This window comes from Numida meleagris, chromosome 4, assembly GCF_002078875.1.
Source record: "Numida meleagris isolate 19003 breed g44 Domestic line chromosome 4, NumMel1.0, whole genome shotgun sequence".
Taxonomy (NCBI): domain Eukaryota; kingdom Metazoa; phylum Chordata; class Aves; order Galliformes; family Numididae; genus Numida; species Numida meleagris.
Window position 1 is genome coordinate 24,436,959 of NC_034412.1, and position 26,232 is coordinate 24,463,190.

At 42.1% G+C, this 26,232-nt stretch overlaps 1 protein-coding gene across 3 annotated transcripts in view; it reads left to right on the plus strand.

The window, feature by feature from the left end:
• MND1 (meiotic nuclear divisions 1) overlaps positions 1-24,915 on the plus strand; it is a 43,296-nt gene extending 18,381 nt beyond the window's left edge. For 2 of the 3 annotated variants that reach the window (XM_021394131.1, XM_021394133.1), the window contains exons 6-9: positions 1,072-1,146; positions 2,877-2,991; positions 23,847-23,891; positions 24,663-24,915. In XM_021394131.1, coding sequence (XP_021249806.1) covers positions 1,072-1,146; positions 2,877-2,991; positions 23,847-23,891; positions 24,663-24,769 — 342 coding nt within the window. In that variant the 3' untranslated portion in view covers positions 24,770-24,915. The remainder of the gene's footprint in view (positions 1-1,071; positions 1,147-2,876; positions 2,992-23,846; positions 23,892-24,662) is intronic. The other variant, XM_021394134.1, reaches the window with a different exon arrangement.

Here is a 26,232-nt window from a genome sequence, read left to right on the forward strand (position 1 = left end):
CTTCTCTTCTCTTCTCTTCTCTTCTCTTCTCTTCTCTTCTCTTCTCTTCTCTTCTCTTCCTTTCTTTCCTTTTCCTTTTCCTTTGTATTGGTTTTAAATGGAGTAGCTGATTTCCAAACTAAATGTTTATTAGATTTTTTTTTTGCATTATCAGTCATCTTGTTTAGTATTTCAAGAAGCTCTAGCTAGCACTGAGTACTGTCTGAGGAGCAGGGGGTGAGTCATACATCCGGTTCAGCTTAAGGGCTTCCAAAGTGTCCCTGGAAAACTTCCGACTAAACTGGGTGGACCTGATTCAAGAGGGGCAGCAGGCTAATGGGGAGAGATCTGTCTTGACAGGTAATTCCTCTGGAGTGACAGGGCAATGCAGGCAGTGTTTGTACCAGCCCTGGAAGATGTGGCTTCCTCTGAAAGATGCCTCTGCTGGAGACCTAAGGGGAGGCAGCTTGGAAGTCTAACCCTATGAGTGCAGCACAGGAAGAGTCATGGGTTTGCGTGCCCTTGAGCCATAGAGACTTCTATGCACCAGTATACTAAAAGGATTGGGGCAGTGCCAATGGCACACCAAGACTTGGGAAGGCTGGTAATCAGCAGCTGAGCAGGTGGAGCTTCTGCAGTTATTGACACTGCTTCCAGTCAGTAAGAGAGTGGCTATGGGAGAGATTAAAGAGCTGGAAAAGGATGAAAAGAAATCATCTAGTCCAAAGCCTCTCTGTCATGGGTGCCTTTGCACAGAGATGCCAGGTTATGGTATGAAACAGGATTTTAGTCCCATGCTGAACGTGCAGCTTGCAACATGATTATATGGCATGGAAGTAAAACACATGCTTCCTGTAGTTCTTTTCTATGGCTCAGAGCCCTGAACTTATGTTTGGGTGTTTTTGTATTTATTATGAGTTTGTTTTTATTGCACAAGTTATAAGTATATATACTTAAAAGTGTGTATACTCCTGTTTATTTAAATATTTTTCACTATGTACAGACTTTTATAAGTGTGCGTGTATGCGTTTTATATGTTTAGTATATATGTCACTGAAATAGGTTGATTTTGTTTTTTGTTTCCTTCGTCAGGTTGCAGAAACCAGTCAGAAAAAAGAGATTTTACAAAAAAGCATTGAAAAATTGAAAATTGGACGTGAAGATACGGTAAATTGGTTTGCAGGGGGAGGCTCTCCTATTAGGGAAAAAAGATCCAAGTATTCACAGTTTGCAAGTGCTAATGAGTCATTGGAAATCCATTAAGATTTCTAAGTGCTGGAGGTGAGGAAGGAAGAGAAATAAATCAGATGCTCCTATATGTTAGAATCTTCCTTAGTTGGTCATGCACTCATGAGGAAAATAGTGATAAGTAGCTGCACTAAGGCTGAGAAGATGTATGACTGCTTGGAGTCTAATTGTCTGGCCTTTTTCATATTTAAAGATACTATTAAACTTGAACTACTCTCAGGTACATGCCAAATTTTCCAGTGGCTCCTGAACTGCCAAATCTAGTAACTGTGAACTTAGGTGTTGGGAATCTTATTTTTTGGTTTATTATTATTCTGAGGAGTCAGTTAATAGTGGTGCTCTTAGCATGCTGAAGCTGTTTAAAGTATGCTGCAAAAGAATATTTAGGCTTCTCATTTCATATACACATGAAGTAGTATGTTTGAAAAATTTTATAGGGTGTCCTGAGTTGCTGATTTGCTTTGAGGTGCTCAGCATAAACTGGTTTGAACATCCAGTAAAAATTTTTGTCGGAATTCATTAGGAAAGCGCCATACCTTAGAATCTAAAATGTTTTACAGAAATGTTCTGGGTTTGACCATAATCTGTGAAACACAGGCAGGTTTCATGTACAGCTCTGCCTGTCAGGTTTCCAAGTGGACTATTGGAGGCTTGGCCTTCTCCACCACATAGCCTGCCCTAGTTGCGAGAATCTCCTGGAAATCCTGTTCTACTGATGCTTCCAACACTTTGGTTGCAGATTAAACATCAGGAAAAAGTCCTGAGAAATCTGGATCATTTTGTTGGTCTCTGAGCAGCTGGCCTCCATACCCCCCAGCAGCTGGAAGCCTCTGATTTCCATTCTGCTTTGGCAGGATGGGATGAATCCAGGCTGTTGGCAGAAGTACTGGGAATGTGAAAGTTTGAAAATACCTCAAACTGTTAGGCTGCTGTGGGGATTGTAAATTGTCAGGTTTTTATCTGGTCTTGCCTGGCTGTTTGAGGCTACTCAGTGCCCTAGCAGGAGTTCTTTGAAAATCCCAGTTCTCAGCCACGTACAGAGGCTGGCTGTAAGTACGGGCTGAAGTAGAAATTCGTGCTGAATTGGCTGTGGGAGTGTTCATGTTGAGTTTGGTGTCTGCAAATTATTATTAATAAGTAGAAAATTTGAGGGCATAGTGCATACTCTCACATCATAAAAGTTTGAATGTAATTTTGAGACCACTGCTCTTAAACAGTGTGGAACAAACAAGGAGAAAAATTCATTATGAGAGCACTTGTACGTAGTTGGTATCCAGATATGTCGAAATGTAGATGGCAGGTTTTTCTGTGATGCTCTCTTTAATGACAAGCTTAGTGCTTCTACGTGTCCTTTAACTCTTTAAGAGCAAAGAGAGTGGTTTTGCAAAGTTCAAAGGTTGTAGGAAATCATCCATTTTGACCTTAATTTTCTTCCTTCTGATTTGTATTCAGTATCACTGAATGTTGCTGAGAGTTTTGCGTGTGCATAAAATGCTCAACTGGTTCATTGATGAAAAGCAGTAGTGAAAACAGCTTTTAAATTTATATCTTTTTATTTTTTGAAACATATTCTATGCAATAATTTGATTGCATTGTTGGTTGTTTTTTTTTTTTTTTAATGTATCTCCCAAAATGCTTTGAATCCTCAGGCAGAACGTGGAGCTCTGATGAAGGAGCTTGCTGCCCTCCGGCAGAAAAAAGAACAGCTAAAGGCAGAAATAGAAAAATACAGGGAATGTGATCCAGACGTTGTTGAAGAAATGCGTAAGTTGTATATTGTTTAAAGTGAACTTTTACTTGGGAGAAGTCTGCACTTTTTTAGCTTAAAATCTGGTATGCAGAGATAAGCCAATGTGTAGCTGTATTTTTTTTTAAAGCTGTAGGCAATACAATACAGGTACACTAACAATTTATTTTCATGTTCTGCCATATGGTATAAGGTGAGAGTTTCTTTAATTGATATTTAGTCTGCCATCAGCCGAATAGTTAACAAACAACCCTAACACTGAAATATTCTGGTACTTTAGACGTAATATCGGGACCATTGTTTCTGGAACCACATCAATTCTGTAACTGGAACCCTATAATGCAGGAAGTGCATTCACTGGCTTCCATTTGCCTTTGATTCCGTACTGGCTCAATAAGATATCACTCTACTTCCTTATTTTGTCCATGTAACACATAACATTTCATTAGAAACATTTCATTTTTATTTACTCAGTGGTATAATAACATACTTATGTATTGATTTTTGTACTGACTGAAATACTGGCTTTTGGTTGAAGTTTCTACTTCTAATGGAATACAAGGAATAATGAGAAACTTTATCACTTAATGCAGAATCAAGCACTGAAATGTACTTAATATTCTAATCCTTAACATGAAAAATGAAAAGCATGCATGAAATTTTATTGAATTTTTCTACTTCAAATGTAATGTTTTATTTATTAGGCTCTTAGATTTCTACCCAGACACTATTGCATATTCAATTGCTGTAATGCCAAAATGCCATTGCAGAGTGATGAGGAACAGGCACGGACCTTTTTCTGGGAAGATATTTGACTGAACCTGAGTCTTTCTCTTTCCTTATTCTTCTAGCAGAGTCTGCAGCTTTAAAAATGTGCTGAGAGAAAGCCAGGAACATAAACACAATTGGCAGCACACCCAAAACTGGACGGATACTCTTTCTTTAGTGGGACCATGACATTTTTTGTCAGCTGCATTATCTTTCCCTAAGGATGTAATGGTATGCTAGGGAATACGCAAACTTGAGACCTGAGGTTACTGTGCTGTAAGTCCTCTGCTGTGCGCTCTCCTACGGACAAATAACAGACACATTCCAGCTGTAAAAATGAATACATTTAGGCAGATACTGACAGCAAAGGGATTTGTAGTGCCAGGTATTTAAAGTGCTGAGATAGTCTTGTGGTTAAGCACTGCACTGGAGGAGTTGAGGAGCCTCTCTTTTGAAGCAGTTACTGTGAGCATGTTTCTAAGTACTAGGCACAAGGATACAAGTAACAGCTTGAATGGTAGCTGTTACTTGCACTAGCTGGCAACATGTGGAATAATATCTAGAAAAGAAATACATAAATAAAATCATTAATTGCTCCAGGCATGGCCTTCTCTTCTTTAAAGTGTGAGGAAGTTCTATGTGAGCTTCTGCAATGGAGAGATGAGCGTTTTAAGGGAACTGGTGAGTGCCTTGCTGGGCTACCTGTAGACTTCCCAAGGGACTGTACATCAATGTTCTGAAAATAATTTGTTGCTGACCTTCAATTAAAAAGTCGATGCTTTGTTATATGTTTCAGCAGTCATTGTTGCATTGTCTAAACTTGCTGGCAGTATAAAGATGATTAAATGGAAATGTCACTTTAGGGGAATTAATGACCTTGTCAAAGCTGAATGAAATTTCATTAGACCTGGAAAAACAAAACAAAATAGGGAGAGAAGTGGGGCTGGGGAGAGACTCCTCTTGTTCTGGATTGCGGGGAAGTGCAAAGGCAAAGGCAAAAAAAAAAAAAAAAAAAAAAAAGCAGGAAATTGTAGTTTTTAGTGTAAGAAGATATAAAGAATCTCATTCAATGGAAGATATTCATCTAGACATAAAAGTTAGTGCTGTTGTTTCCTGGAATAACCTCATAAATCAAGTTGTTTGCTCCGAGATTTTTAAATGCTTTTCACATTGTATGGGTGATGCATGATTTTCCACGACCTATACAGTTTCAGTAACTTAATCCTCGTGATTCTTTTCAGTTGGATTAATGTGGGAGTTACCAAATCTAAATTAATTTATTTTCATTTTGAGTCAGAAATCAGAGATGGCTGTTATGTTACATAAATGTACTTATAAAAGCTGGATTGTTCAATACGTTTTGTAGTTGGCAGTTGTCATTTTCTGCAGTTGAGTTTTCCCTTGCCTTCCTTAAATAATTTCAACCCATAAGGGAAGCTCTCTGATACTCAGTATAAAATTTCATACTATTAATTGCCCATCCCATATTTCTGTATGCTTTGATTTTTGTTGTGATGTCTTAGGGGTGTGTTAAATTGCCTTCTGATTTCAATGGCATCCAGATTTGGCAAATACTTTGCTGTGCCTCTTTAGTTACTCTTTCCCTCAAAAATGTGCTGCAGAAACAAACCTGGTGATGTATGCCAGGTTTATATCTTACAGTGATAAGCTTCATTAAAAGACACACGCACACAGTAATTCCGGTGTCAAAATGAAATTTGGATGGTTCGTAGTAAATGTCTAAAGACAATGAAAGCTGAACATCTGTTTTGTTTCCTGAGTCTTAGGATGGGAAAGTCATGCTTGACCATGTAACTAAATACACTAGAATGCATATTCACAAGGGGGCAAACTGGAGTACTAAATACTGACACCATTTTTTGCTGACTTTGCTGGTTGTCCTTTTAATATTAGTAACAAATGTTCTGCCTTAATGTTCCTGGCTTTTGTATTAGAGAGCTAAAGTACAAACTCTAATTCCTTACCATGTTTACAGCATTTGAACACAGAACTTCAGCATTTGTATTTAAATAATTAACTAGAGTAAATGACAGCAGAAACATGATTTATGGATTGGCCACTAGAGGAAGCTACGTAATAGTCTTGTTTTGTGGATATATTTGGATAGTTCCAATTTACAGGTAGAATGTTGTAAAAATATGTTTGCATCTGCAAAATGTAAGAAGTTCTTTTAACAACCACAGTAGCTCAATGCTGGAAGCTTGTTGTTTGCCACTTGGAAATGCTGTTTAAGCCAACTAGCATGATTTAACTTTGAGTTATAGATCCTTCCTCGATATTATAGTAGTAAAAACAGACATTTTGTTATTTTATACTTCTTTGTTGAGCTTGTGATTCTGCTTCAGTTGGTGCAGGACTGAGCCCTTGTTTCTCAACTTAGACACAGATCTTTGAAGGCTAGAGGGTATTCTCATGGGGAAACAGGCATTGCAGAAAAGAGAGTCCCTCTTTCTCCTGAAGAAGGGCTGCATGACATAACCTGTATGTATGCCTGCAGAGCTGGAGACACGTAATGCTGGTAGATTCCCTGAAACTTACGGTAGAAATCAGAACCACGGAGATCATGAAGCTTTCAGAAGTTTGTTATTCATCCAGATTTTTATAAGACTGACAAAGAAAGCTCCATGTAACATCAAATTTAACCTGCACAAGTTTAATTCTTTCTGCACACCAGAGAGAGGTTATGGAGCTAAAACAACATCTGGTATTTTATAGAGAGGTTTGTCTGGCAGCCTATGTATATAAATTACACTGATTTTGCTTTCAGTTGCTGTCCAGTTTAAAACCAAAAGCAGCTAAACACTTCTAGAATTTAAAACTTCTACTTTAATGAAGGGAACATTAATTTATGCTCTATTAAAACACATTTCAGTCTAAAGTCAGTTATTCTTTTCTTAGTTATTTTTCTTAGTTGTATACTTGGTTATTTTTTTTCACAGTAGCTGTGCCTCAGTTGCTTTGTGCATTTGGACAGGTCAGTGATCTCAGAAATGTTATATACTGACTGCAGTTTGTGTGCTTGGTGGAGTGCAAGTGCTATTATTTATGGGGCTGGCTTTTTGAAGGAATGTTGGGAAAATACCTGGAGTTCAGTGAATACCATAAAAACATAATGCTCCATGCAGTATGTACTTGAAAGTTCCTTCTTCTTCTCTTGTTGAAAACAAACTTCATAGATGATTTAAAAATTTCTGATTACAATTTGTTTAAACATGGAAAAATTCAGGTTAATGTACTCTTGTGAACAATTATCTAAAGCATATATGTGCAGAATGAGAAAATAGGTATGGGATGTAACAGTTCCCTTATTCATCTTAATATCTTGAGTCTGAATGCTGTAATGTTGATACATATGCTGGATTTTGTGGGATGTGTAGTTTGGGGCAGTTCGTTTGTTTTGCATTTCCTTTTTGATGCACGTAGGTATTATATTCTAACTGTTGCATTCAGATTGGTTTGAAAACACGTTAACGCATACAGATGTATGTATAAGATGTATCTTATACATATAAGATGTATTTGGCTTTTCAAAAAATATCAGGTTCTGGATTATTTGTGGAGTTTCTTACTAATAAGATCCCTGTTCCCAGGGGGTTTCCAATAGAGAAGAAAATGACGAATAGACTCTCCTGGCTAATGGAGAGGCTTTAAGATGAGTTGCATTGGTTTTGCTCAAAATTCTCCAAGACGATGGTTATTTCTTGAAATGTTTTAGTAGGGTTTCTGCTAAATTTTATGGTAGTCTGCCTGTTGTTCAGAAAACTTATCAGAAAGGTTATTTAAACTGAAGATTATCGGTGCTTTCAGTTTAAGAGCTATTAAGTAGCTGGTTTTGTAACAGCAATGATTCACTTAAGAAAATGAATGTCTCCAAATAGTTTTAAGCCTGGTCTAGATCCCACCAAGGTCAGTAGGCTCAAGTCGATGTGTTTTCAGTCACTTCTAGACCCAATATGTTCAGTTTCCAAAGGGTGTTTTCTAGCTACTGACCATGAAATAAGCACCTGGCATCTGAGAGACAAGCTGTGCTTTTTATGGTTTATGTGTCAATATCGTTAACAAAGACTCTGCAATTAGAAATCGTAGAATTGCTTAGGTTCGAAAGGACCTTCAGGATCATCAAGCCCAAGCGCAACCTAACCATACTGCTCTAACAACCCACCACTAAATCGTGTCCCCGAGCACTACATCCAAACGGTTTTTAAACACATTCAGGGATGGTAACTCAACCACCTCCCTGGGGAACCTGTTCCAGTGTTTCACAACCCTTTTTGTAAAGAAGTTTTTCCTGATATCTAACCTAAACCTCCCCTGGTGCAACTTGAGGCCATTTCCCCTTGTCCTGTCACCTGTCACCACTGAGAAGAGACCAACCCACTCTCACTGCAATCACCGTCCAGGTATTTGAAGAGAGCAATAAGGTCTCCCCTCAGTCTCCTCTTCCCCAGACTAAACAGCTCCATTTCCTTTAGACTCTCCTCATAGGGCATATTCTCCAAGGCCTTCACAAACCTTGTAGCTCTTCTTTGGACCTGTTCCAGCACCTCAATGTCCTTTCTGTACTGAGGTGTCCAAAATTGAACACAGTACTCAAGGCGGGGCCTCACCAATGCTGAGTACAGGGGCAGGATTACTTCCCTAGTCCTGGTCACCACACCATTCCTGATACAAGCCAGGATGCCATTGGCCTTCTTGGCCACCTGGGCACACTGCTGGCTCATATTCAGCCGACTGTCCATCAGCACACCAAGGTCCCTTTCCATCAAGCAGCTTTCCAGCCCCTCCTCCCCAAGCCTGTAGGGTTGCCTGGGGTTGTTGTAACCATAGTGCAGGACCTGACACTTGGCCCTATTGAAACTCATACAGTTTACCTTGGCCCATCGATCCAGCCTATCCAGGTCCCTCTGTAAAGCCACTCTACCCTCAGCCAGATCAACACTCCCTCCCAACTTGGTGTCGTCTGCAAACTTACTGAGGGTGCACTCAATCCCCTCATCAAGATCGTTGATAAAGGTGCTGAATAGAAGAGGCCCCAGCACCGAGCCCTGGGGGACACCGCTCGTGACTGGCCACCAGCTGGATTTAACTCCATTGACCACAACTTTCTGGGCCCGGCGATCCAGCCAGTGTTTCACTCAGCAGAGCGTATGCCCATCCAAACCACGGGCAGCCAGCTTCTCCACAAGGATTCTGTGGGGGACAGTGTCAAAGGCCTTACTGAAGTCCAGGTAGACCACATCGACAGCCTTACCTTCATCCACTAAGCAGGTCACCTTGTGTTATGGTTTTGTGATTTTTGTTGTCGGTATTCCACATCATTACATCATGTAAGGTACGGGCAGTTAAAGAGTTAATTCCCTGGTTACTGCAAACTACCTTTTTTGGTGTGGCCCTCTGAGGGGGAGGGGAGGAGGTGCACTCCCCAGGGGTCTTTGCGTTGGAGGGGAGGGGGTGAAGCCGCGTGGGAGACGCGGGGTCTCTTCCTTCCTGCCCGGCGGAGAGAGCACGTGGTCCTCCTGCAGTTTACTGTGTAAGATTTTCAGCCTGTATATAATTCTACTAGCCTCATTTTGATATATTTAGTAAAATTAGTTGTTCCTCCTCAGATTGGTGCCACTGGTTTTTTTTGTGTTAGATCTGCGTACGAGTCCTCCTCTTCCCTTTGTTTTCCCAGGTTGCGGCTCCGCGGCTTCTCTGCCACTTTAGCCGCCGGACCGCCCGGGGGCCGGCCCCTACTCACCGGCAATTTTTTTTTCCTTCCTCTTTTCTCGTTTTTTTTCTTTCGGGCCTGTCCCCCTTGTCACTGACGCAGACCCTTAGATAATACCGTGACACCCTGTCATAGAACAATATCAGGTTTGTCAGACAGGATCTACCATTCATGAACCCATGCTTACTGGGCCTGATCCCCTGGTTGACCTTTAATTGATCCATGTCTCCTGAGATTATCCGTTCCATGACCTTCCCTGGCACTGAGGTGAGACTGGTAGGTCTGTAGCTACCGGGATCATCTTTCCGGCCCTTCTTGAAAATGGGAGTTACATTTGCTGGTCTCCAGTCAGCCGAGACATTCCATGTTAGCCAGGACTGTTGAAAGGTGATGGAGAGCGGCCTGGCAACCACATCCGCCAACTCCCTCAGCTCTCTAGGGTGCAATCCATCTGGCCCCATGGACTTGTGAGTGTCCAGCTTTCAGAGCAGGTCCAAAACCATCTCATCGTGGATTGTGCATGGCCTATTCTGTTCCCCATCCCCGTCTGCCAGCTCAAGGAGCTGTGTGCCCAGGGCGCAACTAGTCTCACTATTACAGACTGAGGCAAAGAAGGCATTAAGTACCTCAGCCTTATCCTGATCCGTGGTCACTGTGTTGCCCTCAGCGTCCAACAAGGGATGGAGATTCTCCCTAGCCCTCCTTTTACTGTTGATGTATTTATAGAAACATTTATTGTTGTTCTTCACATTAGTGGCCAAGTTCAGTTCTAGCTGGGCTTTGGCTTTTCTAATTTTCTCCGTGCACAGCTTCACTAGGTACTTGTAATCCTCATAAGTTGCTTGCTCCCTCTTCCAAAGACCGTAAACTTTCCTTTTGTTCCTGAATTCCAGTTTAAGATCTCTGTTCAGCCAGACCGGTCTTCAACCCCGACGGCTCGTCTTCCGTGACTTGGGGATGGTCAGCTCCTGCACCATTAAAATAAATTCCTTAAAGTATTCCCAGCCATCCTGGGCTCCCATGTCCTCCAGAACTACCTCCCAAGGGACTCTCTCAACCGTGCTCCGAAAGAGGCCAAAGTCTGCCCTCTGGAAGTCCAAGGTTGCAGTTTTGCTGACTCCCCTCTGAGGTTCAACAAAGATTGAGAAGTCTATTATTTTATGATCACTTTGTCCCAGACAACCTCCAACCTTTACATCCCCCACACGGCCTCCTCTGTTAACAAACAGCAGGTCCGGGATTTTGCTTCTCCTTTTTGGCTCCTTCATCAGCTGTGTCAGGAAGTTGTCTCCCACACACTCTAGGAACCTCCGGGACTGTTCCCTTTCTGCTGTATTGTAATTCCAGCAGATGTCTGGGAAGTTGAAGTCCCCTATGAGAACAAGGGGTAGAGACCTTGAGACCTCACCCAACTGCCCATAAAGTATCTTATCCACCACTTTGTCCTGGTTGGGTGGCCTGTAACAGACTCCCACGATTATGCCAGTCTTATTGGCGTTTGCTTTTATCCTAACCCATAAGCTCTCAACCCTATCATTGCCATCATTAATTTCCATACATTTGTATTCTTTCTTAACATTGAGGGCTACACCACCACCTTTCCTGTCTTGCCTATCTCTTTTGAAAGTTGGTAGCCATCAATCACAGTATTCCAGCTGTGTGTGTCATTCTACCATGTTTCTGTGATGGCGACTATATCATAGTGTTCCGACCGCACAATGGCCTTTAGCTCCTCCTGTTTGTTACCCATGCTGCGTGCCTTGGTGTAGATGCACCTGAGCTGGGCCACCTTATGAGTGGGAGAAGCCCTAATACCCTCTTGACCATGCTCACGTGTTTCCATAGCCACCAACCTCACATCATCCCTTGTGTTCTTCCTACAAAAAGGTGTGTTGTCCTCCTCCTTCACCCCACAAGACTGTGGGAGAAATTAGTCATTCTGTTGAAGTTAGAGTCTTCACCCCCACTTATGTTAGCCTTAGAGGGTTAAATTGTGCTTTATTTGGAGTGAACCAGACACTTGCTTAAGAGTATGTAGAAAAAGCAAATTTAAAAGAAGGTACCCTTCTTCCCCCCTCGTTATTTTTTTTTTTTAACTTAGTGTTATTTTTCATAGAATTGTGCATTTAACGTGTTCATCTCTGGCAGATCTGGATGAGGATATTACAGGAAATAGGCAATGTCTGCCTGTATACCTGTCTGGCAGGCTGTCTGCTACCAATAAAAACCAACCCCAAAGCCCCACTTCCTCCCTCCTTTTTAATTCTTTCTTCCTTCACCATGGAGTACAATAACACATGTAGATGTGTACCAGTAAAGTAAGAACACTCCACTAATTGCATAAAACTATGATTCTCTTTCTGCTTCCCCCACTCCCTATATTATTCCTTGAAAACCTTGCCATTCTACTGGAAGATTGAAAAACTAAATTAACCAGTCAAAAGCTACATTAAAAGACTCAACATAACTTTGTTCTGAGGTTTTTTTTCTAAAAACAATAATAAGAATTTCTATGTAATCATAGTTATATACAGTAACAGTAAATATAAATTTTAACTAATAAGTAAAGCTGAAAAAGAAACAAGGTACTAATGAGTGTAATTACAAATGTAATTGCAAACAATTTGATTGCTAATATTCACAGCTGTTTAGGTAATTGTTGCAAGCAAGAAGGCATTGCCAATTGAAGCAGTAGTTCTGCTCCTTTATCTTCATCCCTTTGACTTTTCTTTTCCTCTTGAAAATCAAGGGGCAGCTTATCTGTATTTTAGTTACTGAAGATACTTGCTACTGCTTGGACAGAGCAACTAGTTGCACAGCAGAATCTGGTTGGGATTTCTGGAGGACATAATGTAGTGCTTTAAGGACCTTCCCTGACTCTTTAGAAGTAGGTTAAAGAGTTACCACGTTGGCCCTTCGTTCCTTCGCCTCAGGCAGTCAGTGGTAACAGCAAATAAGTCAGAGTTGTCCGCTTGAGTTAGGAACTGATGGTGAATGTAGCCTTGTCTTGGGGTAGACTTTCCCAAGGTCTTTGAAATCTCTTTCTCCACAGAACACTCTTGTCTGATGAGTGCTTTCACTGCCCTCTTCAGAAGGATTTTATACGTGTGGTAATTTGTCATGCATCTCCCAGCACTGTCCTGAAGAGCAGTCCAGGGTCCTCTTATCAGCTAGGAGCACATCAGGTGGAGAACTTTCAAAGGGAATCTTCCTGAACTCATAATGAATGTAGATAATGCCTTTCGGAAAGACAAAATGAGAATAAGGAGTAGGTAAATGAATGACCAGCTACTGGCACTTAGTAAGAAAGGAAAGTGTGACAGCCATGAGGAATTTTGGTCACGGGACCGCTAGGACAGACTGCCCAAGCTTAAGGTGCATCTGCACGTATATTTAAGGGGGGCAAAGCTTGAAGTGACATGTGGGGCTTTTGATGGAATCTGGGAATCTGAAGTTTAGGAGAGTCACTTGGCTTTCAGCAAAGGCCCTGATTCTCCCTCCATGTTTCACAGAGTATCTCTGGAAACACTACGTTTAGCCTAAAGTTTTGATTCCAGCTGAGGTTACTCTGCAGTGAAAAAAAAAAAAAACTGTCCTAGTTGTATAGACACATGCATGTTTATGCTTTTATACCTCAAGCACATTCTAGCAGGATTGTTATTCTTGCAGAGCTTGAACTTATGCTGACTTGCTTTAAAATGAAGCCGCAGTTTAGCTGGTTAAGCCAAAAAAAACCAACCCCCCAAAAAACAAGCAAAACAATTTTTTTTTAAAAATCATTTATGTTTTGTCAGTGGGGTTTTACTTAGAGACTCAGATAAGAAGCAGTTGGAAGATCAAATCTTTAGCTAGCATGTGCAACACCCTGCTTAAATAAACTAGCTACTCTCGCAAGTTCCCAATTCTAGAAAATAAATTAGAAAGCTCATAAGGTTTACTTTTGTAAAAAAAAAAAGGTTTGTAAAAAAAAAAGGTTTTACTTTTGTAAAAAAATTTGCCTTCAAAATTGCCTTCACCTGTGCTCCCAGGGCTGACTGGGTCTTTCCTCCAGGTACTCAATTGGTGGTTCAGGCCATGACTCAGCAGTTCCCATACACTCCACCCCTTCATGGCATGAACCAATGACTGAGTCAGCTGGAGAGTGAGACTTCCCTAATACAGGGATCCAACACGCCGCAATGCTTATACAATTGCCCATTGCAATGCAGGTTGACACAATGTGAGACGATTGATGATCTGTTCGTAGTTGAGGTTCATGTTCTCTCATGGGCCAGTGCTCGATGACATTACTGGAGGCATGCAGTTGTTTGGTGCAGGTCCGTCTCATGCTCCACCAGTCCCACATAGGCCATCACCGGGTGTTGTGCTTGATCTCACAGCGACACTGGAACGCTCTGATGACATTTCACTTGTTCTCGTGATCCTAGAGACTCAGAAGACTCATGGGGAGTAATGCAGGTGTTTCAGTGGTACCAAGAGGGGGAGGTTTGCCTTCCATGGCAAGATACAGGCCGTATTCCTGTCCTGGGTCAACACTTAGGCTTGCACTGGGGCACATCCAGGCCATCTGTAACACACCCTTTGGCCAGACATCTGTGGCTGCATAACTATATCAGGTACCAAAGAGGGGGTCCTGATCTGCCACAGGGACATGATGAGGGTCCCTTTAGCAGTGAAGACCGGAGTGTTGACCACAATATCCAGTAGGCCATGTTCCAATCACTGGGAGGACTACTGAACCTCCCACCTCCAATAATCTCCCCCAAGGCGCAAGTAGGCCACACCACTTTGGTCCTACTTGCACCTTCCAAGGCCATTCTATTCTATGGGTACCTAGTTCTAGATTCTCAGGGGCAGGGAGCAGGTGGTTATTTTCATTACCAATTTGGGGTCTTACCCAATTGCCAGTGCCCATAACTTGGATCCTAAGAGGGGAGGCCCATGTTGTCTGTAGCATCTTCAGGGCACTGGGTCTGCCGTCTCTAGGCCTTTCATTCAGGTCCCGCAGGGTTTCATAGAGTCTCTTTGTCCACCTCTGCAGGAACTGAGATTCTGTCTCCAAAGCAGCCTTCAGGATGCCATTATAACATTCAATGAGGCCTGCTCCCGTTGGATTATACAGCAGATGAAATCACCATTCAATGCGGTTCTCCTCTACCCAGCGCTGTATCATCGCACCTGTGAAGTGTGTACCCTGGTCGCTCTCGATGACCTTTGGAATCCCATATATCGCCATTAACTTGGTTAAAGCCTTGATGGTGTAGGCCTGGTTTGCTTTTGGTACCAGATAGGCCTGCATCAGTCCACTCGCCATGTTGACAAGTTAATGCATATCTGGCCCCCTCAGATCGTGGGACAGGGCCTATATAATCAACTTGCCACCTTTGGAGAGGGTTATATTCTCCAGCAAGGTAGGCGGTCATCTCTGGCAAGAGTTTCAGTCTCATTCTCAAGCAAGCTTTGCAATTATGACATGCCTGGACGATATCTGACATTGTTATGGGCAGCCCCCATGCCTTTGCAGCTGCCCACATTGTCTTCTGTCCAGCATGTTGCAGCTTTTGGTGTAGCCAGTGGGCTATGTTCTCGGAAGGAGAGTTCTCAATCCACTGTATTTGAGCCAGCGTGTTGGCCTCATCATTTCCTGGTGACAGCAGGGAGTGATGTCCAGAAACTGGTAGACACGTATGGTTCTATTTTTAACCACATTCTGTGTGTCTAGCCACATCTCCTTACCCCAGATCGGTCGGGCGTGGATGGTCCAGTCTTGGGTGACCCACTGTGCAATCCAAAGAGTGAGCCCCTGATACACAGCCCAACTATCTGTGCAGATGTTCAGTGCAATGTCACCGGGTTCCTTGTTTATGACCATCCACATGGCTCGCAGCTCTGCCCATTGGCTACTTTGACCATCCCCTTCTTCAAGCCAGATTGTGTCAGTGGAGGGATGGTACGCCACTGCTTTCCACTTGCTCGGGTTACCTTTGCTGGTCCCATCCCTATACGTCTTCAGGAATGGGATATTTCCCCTCCTGAACGGAACTCTTCTCCAGTGGAGCGACCATTGTTTCTTTCAGTGCATTGCTGTGATACATCACTGGGCCTAAGATCTTTTGAAGTTCTTCTTTCAACAGTGATGAAGACAAACTACTCCTCTGGCTGAGACAGGCGACCCATTGTGCCACTGTCTGTGCTTGGGCCACCCCTGTCTCAGGAAGGTGGGTCAGATCTTTCACCCACCCCTGAATCAGCAAGGTGGTCTTAACTATGACCTCGAATGTTTGGGTTATTGGCTCTACCACCTATAATGCGGGTACCTCCTGGCTGTCTGTACCACATCCGGAGTAGGCAGCTAATAACTGTTTCAGTATCCCAGTATACATAAGAACTCCTGCAGCTGCTTTGGTGTTGTAGGGACTGGGAATGCCTGAACCTTATCTATGTCAGCACTGGGTAGTACTTGGGTCTTTCCTGACCAAACTACCCCCAGGAATTTCACGGACAGGCCTGGACCCTGCACCTTCTGGGGGTTTATAGCCCATCCTTTTTCCTGCAGATAGGTAGTTAATGAATCTGCCACCTGTCCTGCTGCCTCCAGTGAGTCAGATGTCAACATGAGATCATCGCTATAACGATACAAGCTAACAGTGTTAGGTTTTCCCTGGTTTGCCAGGTCATGCACCACTAGTTTATGGCAGTATGTTGGTGAATGCACATACCCCTGTGGCAGGACCTGAAAGGTCTACTGCCTGCCTCCCCATGTAAATGCGAACTGGTCTTGCGATTCTTCAGCAGTTGGAATACTGAAGAACGCATTTGCCAAGTCTAGGACACAATGGTAGGTTTTTATTTCCCTACTCAGTGTGTCCATTAGGGAGGCAATATTGGGTACGGTTGCCGGAACAGGCGGCGTGACCTTATTTAATTCTCTATAGTCTACTGTCATTCTCCATGTGCCATCTGACTTCTGCACTGGCCACATGGGGGAATTATATGGGCTGTGTGCAGGTCTTATGATCCCAGCTTTTTCTAATTCCTGCACAGTCCTTGATATTTCATCTTGCCCCCCCCAGGAGTCTATACTGTCTCATATATAGTAATCCGGCGCGGTTCCAGCAGGCAAATAGGCTCATGCTTCGCATGGCCTCTCAATATCACCTGCACTGCCTGGATACTAATACATCTCTGTTGGAGTCTGAATTCTCCTACGGTTGTCTGGAGAGCCAGACCCCATAAAATGTCTGTGCCCAAGGTGTACCCTGGGACTGCGGCAACAGACACATTATACTCCTGGGGTGGCAAATGCCCAACCCCCAATTTCAACCACATCTGGGTAACTGGAATGGTCTGTTCCCTGAAGCCACTGATCATCGCTCTATCCCCGTTAAACTTAGTTGGATCCCCATAAATAATTGATGTTTCCGCGCCTGTGTCAACCAAGACCATAACCCTTTGTATGTTCTTTCGGGACCAAAAAATGGTCAGCTCAGCATAGGGCCTCTGGTCCCATCTGGAGTCCCTAGTTACACGGAGACTAATATCCCCTATCACACCATGAATTGGGCAAGTGCCAAGTCTTTTTCCTCAGGTGGCTCGGGCATCATAGCCCGAGTCACCTGGGGTGGCTTTTTCATTTTATTAGGGATTATGAAGTCCTCTAGGTTCCAAGTATTTTCCAGTATTTGTTCAATTATTCATACCCCTGTTGTTTTGGAGGTACTTTGAAGTTTTTGGTCATCCCTTAGTTGTTTCCATAAGAGAAGTAAAATGTGATTAGGTTGGTGATCAATTTTAGCAAAAGCCATCCCGTCCCGTATAAGGTCATTGAACATCTGTTTACGGGACACCCATATGAGGCCCAATCGGGGTGTCTGTGGGGCAGCTTTTCTAGTTTTAATTACTGGATATACCTCAGCCCCATCCACTGTCCTAATATTATGCCTTGCCCTTTAGCGCTCCATCTCCCCCAGATCAGCCACCAACTGGGCGGCCTGCTGAACAATGGCCTTTGAGGCCACCAGGGGGGTTCAATATAGATACCAATGTGCCATAATGGTGAGAGGGTGCCTGTTGTAAAATTAGGTCCCTCATTCCAGCCAAGAATTTTACTAAATCAGGACTTTCAAAGGCTTCCTTGTAAATGGCCTCTTTCATTCCTAGCTCACAAATATGTTTGGAGGTCCTCCATGGAGGACCATAAACCTGCATGCACCGGGATATCAGCCTTATTAGGCCAAGTCATACAGTATGCTGCCATCAACCAATCCAGTAGGGTATGATTCTCCTTATTATGTTGCACAGTGGCGTACAGTCTTTGTCTAAGGGCAGGGTTCAAGGTAATGGATGCGAGCTTGGAAACTTCTTGGCCAATGACCACAACACTCTCTGCCCCCATGTCTCATAATCGGTGTAACCAAGCTGGTACACTTTCCCTTGGCTTCTGCTGAAATCGTTGCACCAAATCCATCAACTCAGATGCCGTATAGGGGCGAGCTGTTACAGGGAGATGGGTTTGGGCAGGGGGCCGTTGATCAGGGGGCACCCCTGCTGGTCTATCCTGTATCTTTTTTGGGTTTTTTGCGTCACTGCGGGTCAGATCTCAAATGGATCTACCTCAAATGGAGACTCGAGATCTGATCTTGAGATTTTTCCCGTTGGATTAGCCAGGTCTACTGGTTCAGGGCCCTGAGTATTTTCCAATGCAATATTCTGTATTTGCTTTAAGGGGAAAGTTATACTTAATTTTTTTCCCGTCAATAGGCCAAGCTCTTGCTCAAGTTTTTCAATGCGATCATGCAGTAGTTGGTTCTTATTTTTCTAAAGTATTATGCAAAAGTTCGGCACAATTTAGAGTCATTAATAGGGGCCATGCAACAGTGGATGCAGCCAGTTGGCGTTCCTTTGTAATTAGGATATCTTTATCTAATCCATAGAAATATTTTGCCATGCCAGATGGTGATTGGGAAATATTTCCACTATCCTGCAAGGGACTCCAGTTTTCATTTATGGCTGCCAGTTCATAAAAGGGTGAACCCTGAAATCCTGGGATGTGCCCCAGCAAGGTTTTATCTAGTGGGACGATGTTCTCCCCCTTGGCCCACTGAAAGATATTCAAAAGAAAAGCCATTTTAATATTTTGGTCTGCCTGGCTTGCGAAATGTAGCAATCAGAAGGACCAACACGATGGAAAAGATGTTATAAAGGGGTGGAAGGACCAGCATGATAGCAAGGTGCGGCAAGGGAAGGGAAATAGAGTGCTCACTCAGATCAGAAGATTTTGGGCTTGCAGGGAACAGCTGCCACCAAGGAGAAATAATAAATCTGTTCTAGCATGATAACAAGGTGTGCAACATTTCTGGAAAGTGAGGGCAGCCTCAGAGCAGGAGAATGTTTATCTCTGTAGACTGCAGTGAATAGTCAAGAGTCACTGGAGATTCCTGTTCATATGCTTTCCTGGTTGTTACCATTTTCCATATTTAAAATCATTTGAAGTGGATGCAGAATTATTACTGGAATTCAGATCCTCTTAATGCAAATTATTTACCCTGACAACTTGCATGAGAAAAGCTGGGAATCTTCTGGTTAATAATCCTCACTGTCCTGTGAGAACAGTTGCAGCTGTTCTCTGCATTTCATGCAGAAGAATTGTAATTCACACTGGAAAATTACTCCTTTGGCCACGTGCTGAAGTTTCCAGTTGTATTTTGTGTGCATCTGCTAACAGTCCTGCAGGTTGGTGGGTGCCTGCCTCCTTGACGGGATGTTAGTTCTCTCTGCAATCAGGTATCTTTCTGGAGCGAAATCCATACAATTTTTGTGTGGCATTACTTGTAGGTCAAACCAACACCAACTGGTGGTAGTTTTATAAATATAGATGGATTTTGTTGTGTAGAAATTGAGGCTCCTGGCTAGTCCTGGAAATGTTGTTTATACATAAAAACATTGCTTATAATAATGTATGAAGTTCTCTTAAAAATTCCGGTGTAGAAACTGGAAGAGGGAAGAAGACAGCAGTTCTTTCTTTGCTTCCAAGTGTGCAGGTGACTGTGGACTAGTTCAGGGTCTTGAGATTTTTCGGTATAGCTGTTGCATCTAGAATATGGTATCTTTACAGCCTGATTCTTGAATATTATTCAGTGACTGCTTCCATAGTATTCTTTTGCATGCAGGACTTTAAAAAAAAAAAAAAAAAAAAAAAGCTTTTAGAAATAACCTGAAAGTAGATTTGGCAAATGCTTGTGGGGTGGTTGTGGTTATTACTGCATTTGTATTACAGGCATGGAAGTATCAGAAATCTGATAGAAGGAGTAACCCAGTCCCCTGGAGCACATATATAATATTGATGAGGCATGTAGTGGTTTTCTGCCTGTGGAAATATTTGAGATTTTAAAGGAACCTCAAGTGGCCATTCCACTTTGGAACACAAGTAGGACCGTTAACTTCCACCACCACATTCAGGAGAAAAGTTGTAAATCTGGGGGAAGGATCAGATGAGAGGAAAGAGGCAGCTGTGGTTCTGCAGTGTGCTGAGAGTGGCTTGGGGCTTCCAGAATTGAATCAGAAGCAGCACAACCCGACCACGCTGACTCTGAGCCAATATATACCACTGGCTCAGATCTGTCAGAAACATTGCTGCCCTGGTGTTCTGTGCCGCCAGATGTCACCCCTGGCCAGTAGCTGTCCATTTGGCCTATATGGTTTCTTGCTGCTGTTCCACATGCTCTTTTGTTGGGTTGGCCTCCTTGATCTGCTCCTTCATCCATCCCTGTCTGGATGTCACTAACCTGCATTAAAGAGCATGAAGAGCACGTTTCTTCTCTTTCTCTTTAGACATTCAGTGCTTCTGGGTCTTCCTTTCCCTAACTCTGCTTTCCTTTGTCCCTGTGATATGAAGGCTGCTTAGGAAAATGGTTCTGTTCCCAGAATCTAGGCTTCCTGAGTTCCTTGTATACCTTCCTAGATACCTGGGTTTGAGGGAGGAAGAGAATTCTAGGAAGACTGCTCAAAACTTTTTGACCCTTAGCCTTTCACTCTTTATGGCATATTTCCAGGTGTGTTTTGCTGATGTAACAGTCTAGTGCTGCAAGAGTCATAAAATCATTTAAATTAAAAAGCCATGCAGGCCATGCTGCACATGGGCCCTGCACTGCTGTATGTGATGTGATTGCTTTCATTTGGTTCAGGAGAGAATGTACGCTTCCATTTACCTGCTTAGAAAATGCCAAGTTTGCCTGGAACTGATCAGCCAAGTGAATGACTTGTATCCTGCAGGTAAAGGAGCAGGGAAGTCTACTGATGTGTTGTCACATGAATGGAAGTAAATATGTACTTCAGCCTACTGTGTGGGAGGCCGATGCCTGTGTGATCCTGAAGAGAACAAGCAGTCATAAGCACAGCTTTAAATTACATCAGTACATGGGGTAGGTGGGTGGGGGATGTCTGTTTTACTCTTCTTCATGCACACACACATACTCGTGACACAACTGTCAGAAGTCCCAACAAGCAACTACAAAAGTTTTCCATAATGTGGTCCAAGTACAGATTCCTTCATACCTCTCCACTCTTGTGATGGAGTGGGGGACCTCTGGAAGGTGCTGGCCATAATGCAGGTATGCAGCTGATGTCTTCAGGTGACACGTGTCCGTATCTGCCAGTAGCTATTTCTCTTTCTTCTTTCAGGTGTGGTGTGTTAGATGCAGCAGGCAGATGAGAACCTGCAGTGGAATTATAGGCAAGAATTGAGTTAGACCCCTGGGCATTTTCATCTTGCCTTCAGATAGCTAAATGCTCTGTCCATAGGCATTGGGAATTATATTTTCTGAAGATGGATGACATGTGTTTCCTGACCCTAAAAAGAGAGAAGTGATGGAAAAATACAAGTGAAGATTTTGCCATAAGTGAATGAATTAGTGGTTAGGCAGACTGTGGTGCCATCTTGCAGCAACAGCAGTGACAGTCTTGCTCGATGACAGGAGGCAGTGCAAACTGTCTTGTGTTTATCAGCTTAGTCAGGCTGGACATGAGAAGCATATATAGGTGCATTGCAGCTTGCCAAAATAGCTGCTGTTGCTGTTGATATAATGTGCCTAATGGCTTAAGCAACTTTGCACATGGCAGGATAAACCCATACCTGCACCCCATAGTACTGTCACGTGCCAGCCAGGGTAAAATGGGAAACTGCTGGGGCAAGGTTTTATTGCTTGCCTCTTGTGAATGCAATTCCTGGAGATGCCATGTGCCTGAGGCATTACAAGTGGCTTTTATTTCCCCAACCCTGAGCCTGCTGTCAGCAGAGTACTGGGGGGATGTGTGCTTCCAGGGGCCTGGGACAGCCTTTCCTTTGACATCTGGCCAGACTGTTTGAATGTCACCTTCCCTGTTCTGAAGTTCTACCTCTACTTACCATCTTTCCACACTTAGGCTGGCAGAGAAGTGCCATAGTCAATGATTAGTCCCAAGTGGCGCGTAGAAAGAATGGTGTGGTTAAAATCTTTCACTGTTTTGTTTCTGTACTTAAACTCTCAGCTCTTTTCTGGTGGTTTTTTTTTTGTTTGTTTTTGTTATTTATCTGTTATTTTAGTCATTGAAGGTGCTGCCCACTGTGGGTTTTCCTCATACAGCTTCTTTCCCTTGCTACCATGATTTCATTTCTAGCCACTGCTCTGTTATCAACAGCCACTGCCATTCTAATCACTCAACAGAGGGAGTCCAACCTGCATTTGCTGGCCACCTCCGCCTTTTCTTTAATAGAGGTAGAAGTCACTTTTCTAAAACACATGATTGCATTTGTACATTTTAACATGCGTACGTAATGTTTGAAGGCTGGTGACACATTGTGCTGCTGCTATTTTTTAATCCCCAGTGTGGCACAGTGGGTGTCCTTTAAGCATAAGGCCACATGCTGCGAGCTGCAGGAGCTGAGAGCTGCTGCATGGTGCAGAAGCACCTGCTCAGCTGCTTGGCTGCTTCCAGAAACGAGGGGTTTCTGCTGAGCCCTAGCAGGCGCTGTGTCAGCAGTCTGCTCAGAGTGACCATCCGAGTGCTGTTACTTGGCAGCCCTGCATCCATGGAGTTTGATACAATTTTAACCTTTTACAATTGGAACTTTGTTACTTGGATTCAGATACAATCTTACGATCAGATTAAAAAAAAAAAAAAAAAAAAAAAAAAAAAAAAAAAAAGCTGAGTGCGCTATCTGCACTCAGGTCTTGACCAGGCTTAAGGTCTTGACCAATAAAAGCCCTTACTCTGAAAACTTGATCTGCATAATGTTAGGTAAAATAGTGTTCAAAATGCCCTTGGCTGCCAGTGTGTTGTCAGTGCTGCCATCTCTGGAACTAAAAAAGTGGAGGTGGCAACAAGAAGTCAGCTAAGGAAATAAGGAATATCTCTGTCAAGCAAGGAATAGTTTGAATTTCTAATACATGCAAATGTATAAAAATTCCTTCTTCCCACCCACTCCTTTTTTTGCTCATCTTTTTTACCTTATTTGTAATACATCCAAGCTTTCTAATTGGAGACCAGCTCTAGAAACTGCGCTGTTTTTGAAACTATATTCTACTGGCATTTAACCATTTTTTATATCACTTACCAACACATTCTGAGGGGTAGAATAATGAGTGCTTACCTTTCTGCGTGCTAGCAGATAATTTTTAAAGATAATTTAACTCTGCCTGAAGTATAAGCTTTGTAACAATGGATATCTGATAATATATTCATTTCTGTACCCCTGTAGACAAATCTCATGCTGACCATTCCAATGAATGTTATCATGCAAGTACTAACAAGACTGACTGAGAATAACTAGGTTATATGCAGGTGCAAGAACCATAATGATTCTGATGAATTCCCACGTTACAAACCAACCTGTTTGATTTGATTCAGTACTTATTTTAATGGGAGCAAGGGGATCTAAGAGGATTTCTTTTCTTGATACTGTTTTGTCTCATGGAAGTTGTGTAAAATGCCATTACTACAAATAACTTTTATTATTATGTATTTAAATCTGAAGAGGTGGTAACTGAGGGAAGCCCAGTGTAACGAGTGGAAGCATTGTCTTTATGTTATCGAGTGGGCTCTCAAAGCTCAGGGGACTTCCCAAAACTACATGATATGTTTGCAGATTCCAGTGATTGACTGTTCCTCTTATCATTTTCCTTATCTGTACAGTAATACATACTGATGTGATAGACAGCTTATGTATAGAGAGTATTACAAAATATTTTAAGTCTCATTTTCCTGTAGTATCTTCAGGTCCAATCTGAGTACAGACAATTAAGTCTCTAGGCAAACCAAACCAAACATCTCCGTGTCTTGAAACTATTGTTATGATTTGACTCTGACTTATGCTTTTTTATTTTTTTCCTCTTTCAGGTCAAACAAGCAATGTAGCCAAGGAGGCAGCCAACAGATGGACTGGTGTGTATGCACTTATTTTGCCTGGGACAGCTTCACATAAGAGCAATTTGAGTAAAAGACCTAGTTATTGTTAGGAATTTAAAATTTTGTTAAGATATGATGCAGGATAGACCTCACTTACGAAAAACATCCAGAAGTATATTCTGTGCACAAATCATGATTCAAAAAAGGAATACATTTTCTCAGTTTAACTACTAACTGTAGTTAACGCATCTGTTCTTTGCACACCGTGTTAAAATCTGCAACTCGTTTTGTTTTGGTTGAAATTGTTTGGTTTAAAATCTCTTAAAATGAGGAAAACTTTAATAGAAAGAGACCAGGAATGGCAGTGGCTAGTTTGACACTGTCATAATTCCAGGCATTCAGAAAGTTTAGTTCTTCTCTGAATTTTCATCTTTCTGAAAAGTAGAATGCTTTGTGGAACCTTATGGTTGCCATCATACGATGGATGCTAATATAAAGTAGGTATTTCTTAACCTTATTCATCAGCTTTGACATACAGGAGAAGTGCAGCGTAGTTTTGAAGAAACTTATTGCAGTAACATTTGTATGGAGGTTCAACTCAATTTTCTGTTGTTGCTTTGCTTGGCTATATTGCTTTATATTTCCATTTTGCAGAGGAAGCAAGATGTATGTCCTTAGTTTTTTTCTTTAATTATTTAGGATATTACTTGTAATATTTTATTTAGAATTCATCTACCATTGTATTCAAGACTTCAAGTCATGCTTTGCTAAAAATTTAAAACTGAATGTTTTCCATTCTGTTTACAGATAACATCTTTGCAATAAAGTCCTGGGCCAAGCGTAAATTTGGATTTGAAGAGAGCAGAATTGACAAAAATTTTGGAATCCCAGAAGATTTCGATTACATTGATTAGCTGTTCAGCTGACGATGTCTGACACAGTTGTACATAGTTTGTTACTTAACTGCCAGCTGAGCAATATCTGTGCATCTGAATCCTACCCAAATTTAATTTGCAGTTTTTGTTGAATTTAATAAAATTCTAAAAATGTTTGCATTTCATTCTTTTCCTCCTACTCTCTGGGCTGTAAATCGCTTCATTACTTGTGTGAGACAGACTAAGAACAAACAGAGGATATAGGGACTAATTATCACAGAGTCCTGAAACTGGACTTTACTATTCTGTTGCTTAACTGGAAATAGTACCAATACCTAGAAGTTCCAGGGATTTATGTTTAAACAGGTTGAAATTGAGGGGAAATAACGTTGGGCAATGTGGAGTAGAGTGAATTTTTCCCTCATCTAGATAACAAAATATATAAGAGATATAATCCTTAATGGGAAGCAGTGGACAATAAGGATGTGAATAGAAAGGCCAAAGTTTGATTTCAAGTTGTTCTCTGTTGTATTGCTAGAGCTGCTTGAGAGTTTGGTGACGTATTAGGGCTATTTGGGTTTATGTACATTTTTCAGTTCCAAACTAGAAAAGCAGCCCACCAAAATGCAGACCATTTCATAATGTCTGTCTTTTTTGGTGAACTTTTACAAGCACTTCACTTCTTATTTGCTCCTGTTTTCTGACTCTGATCAGCACATGGCCACAGTAAGCGGAGTGGAAGGTATTGCTCTTGTACATATTGCTCTTGTACCTCCCAAAGCTGTGGATGGTGTAACCACATTTCTGCCGTGCAGCTCAAGGATATGAGCTATACCTTCTAGAAGGAAGATGCACCTTCTGTATGGTGGAAGCATGTGTCACTAGAAGGTGTCTGACTTTTATGTAACCACTGATGAGAGTATTGGTGAAAAGGTGATGTTTAGCTGGAGATATGCTTAGAAACCTGTCTTCTGTGATTTTTCCAGTTAAAGAGTTTCCTAGCAGTTCAGTGTATATTTAAATCCAAGAATCTCAGGTGTGCTTCTGGCTGCTGTCATTTCACTTCTATGAAGACAGTGAAGTTATCGGGAAGTTAGAGAGTAGAAAACTTTACTTGTGTAGCCTTAGAGCAGTAAAGTATCTACTGCCTAGGGAAAATGTATGTGATAGTAAAATGTCACCATACTTACAGCATTGTTGCAACGGAAATATCTCCTTTTCTGTGTTTGGAAAGATGTTATTCCTAAAAAATCAATGACGATCAAATATATATTATTAACTGAGCTGGTAAAAGTTTAATACACATGGGTATCATAAAGTTGAATGTAGTGCTTCTTACTGGATCTGTTTTTTACTTCATAAATGGAGTGCAATCAATCAAAGGTAAGTAATGGTGTCAACACAAAGTATTGACGCTCATGTAGTTTGGGTGGCTCTTCTTATTCTTGGATTTTGTGCTGTGAAACAACGAAGTGAGCTTTTTTGTTTTCTTTTGTGCTTTC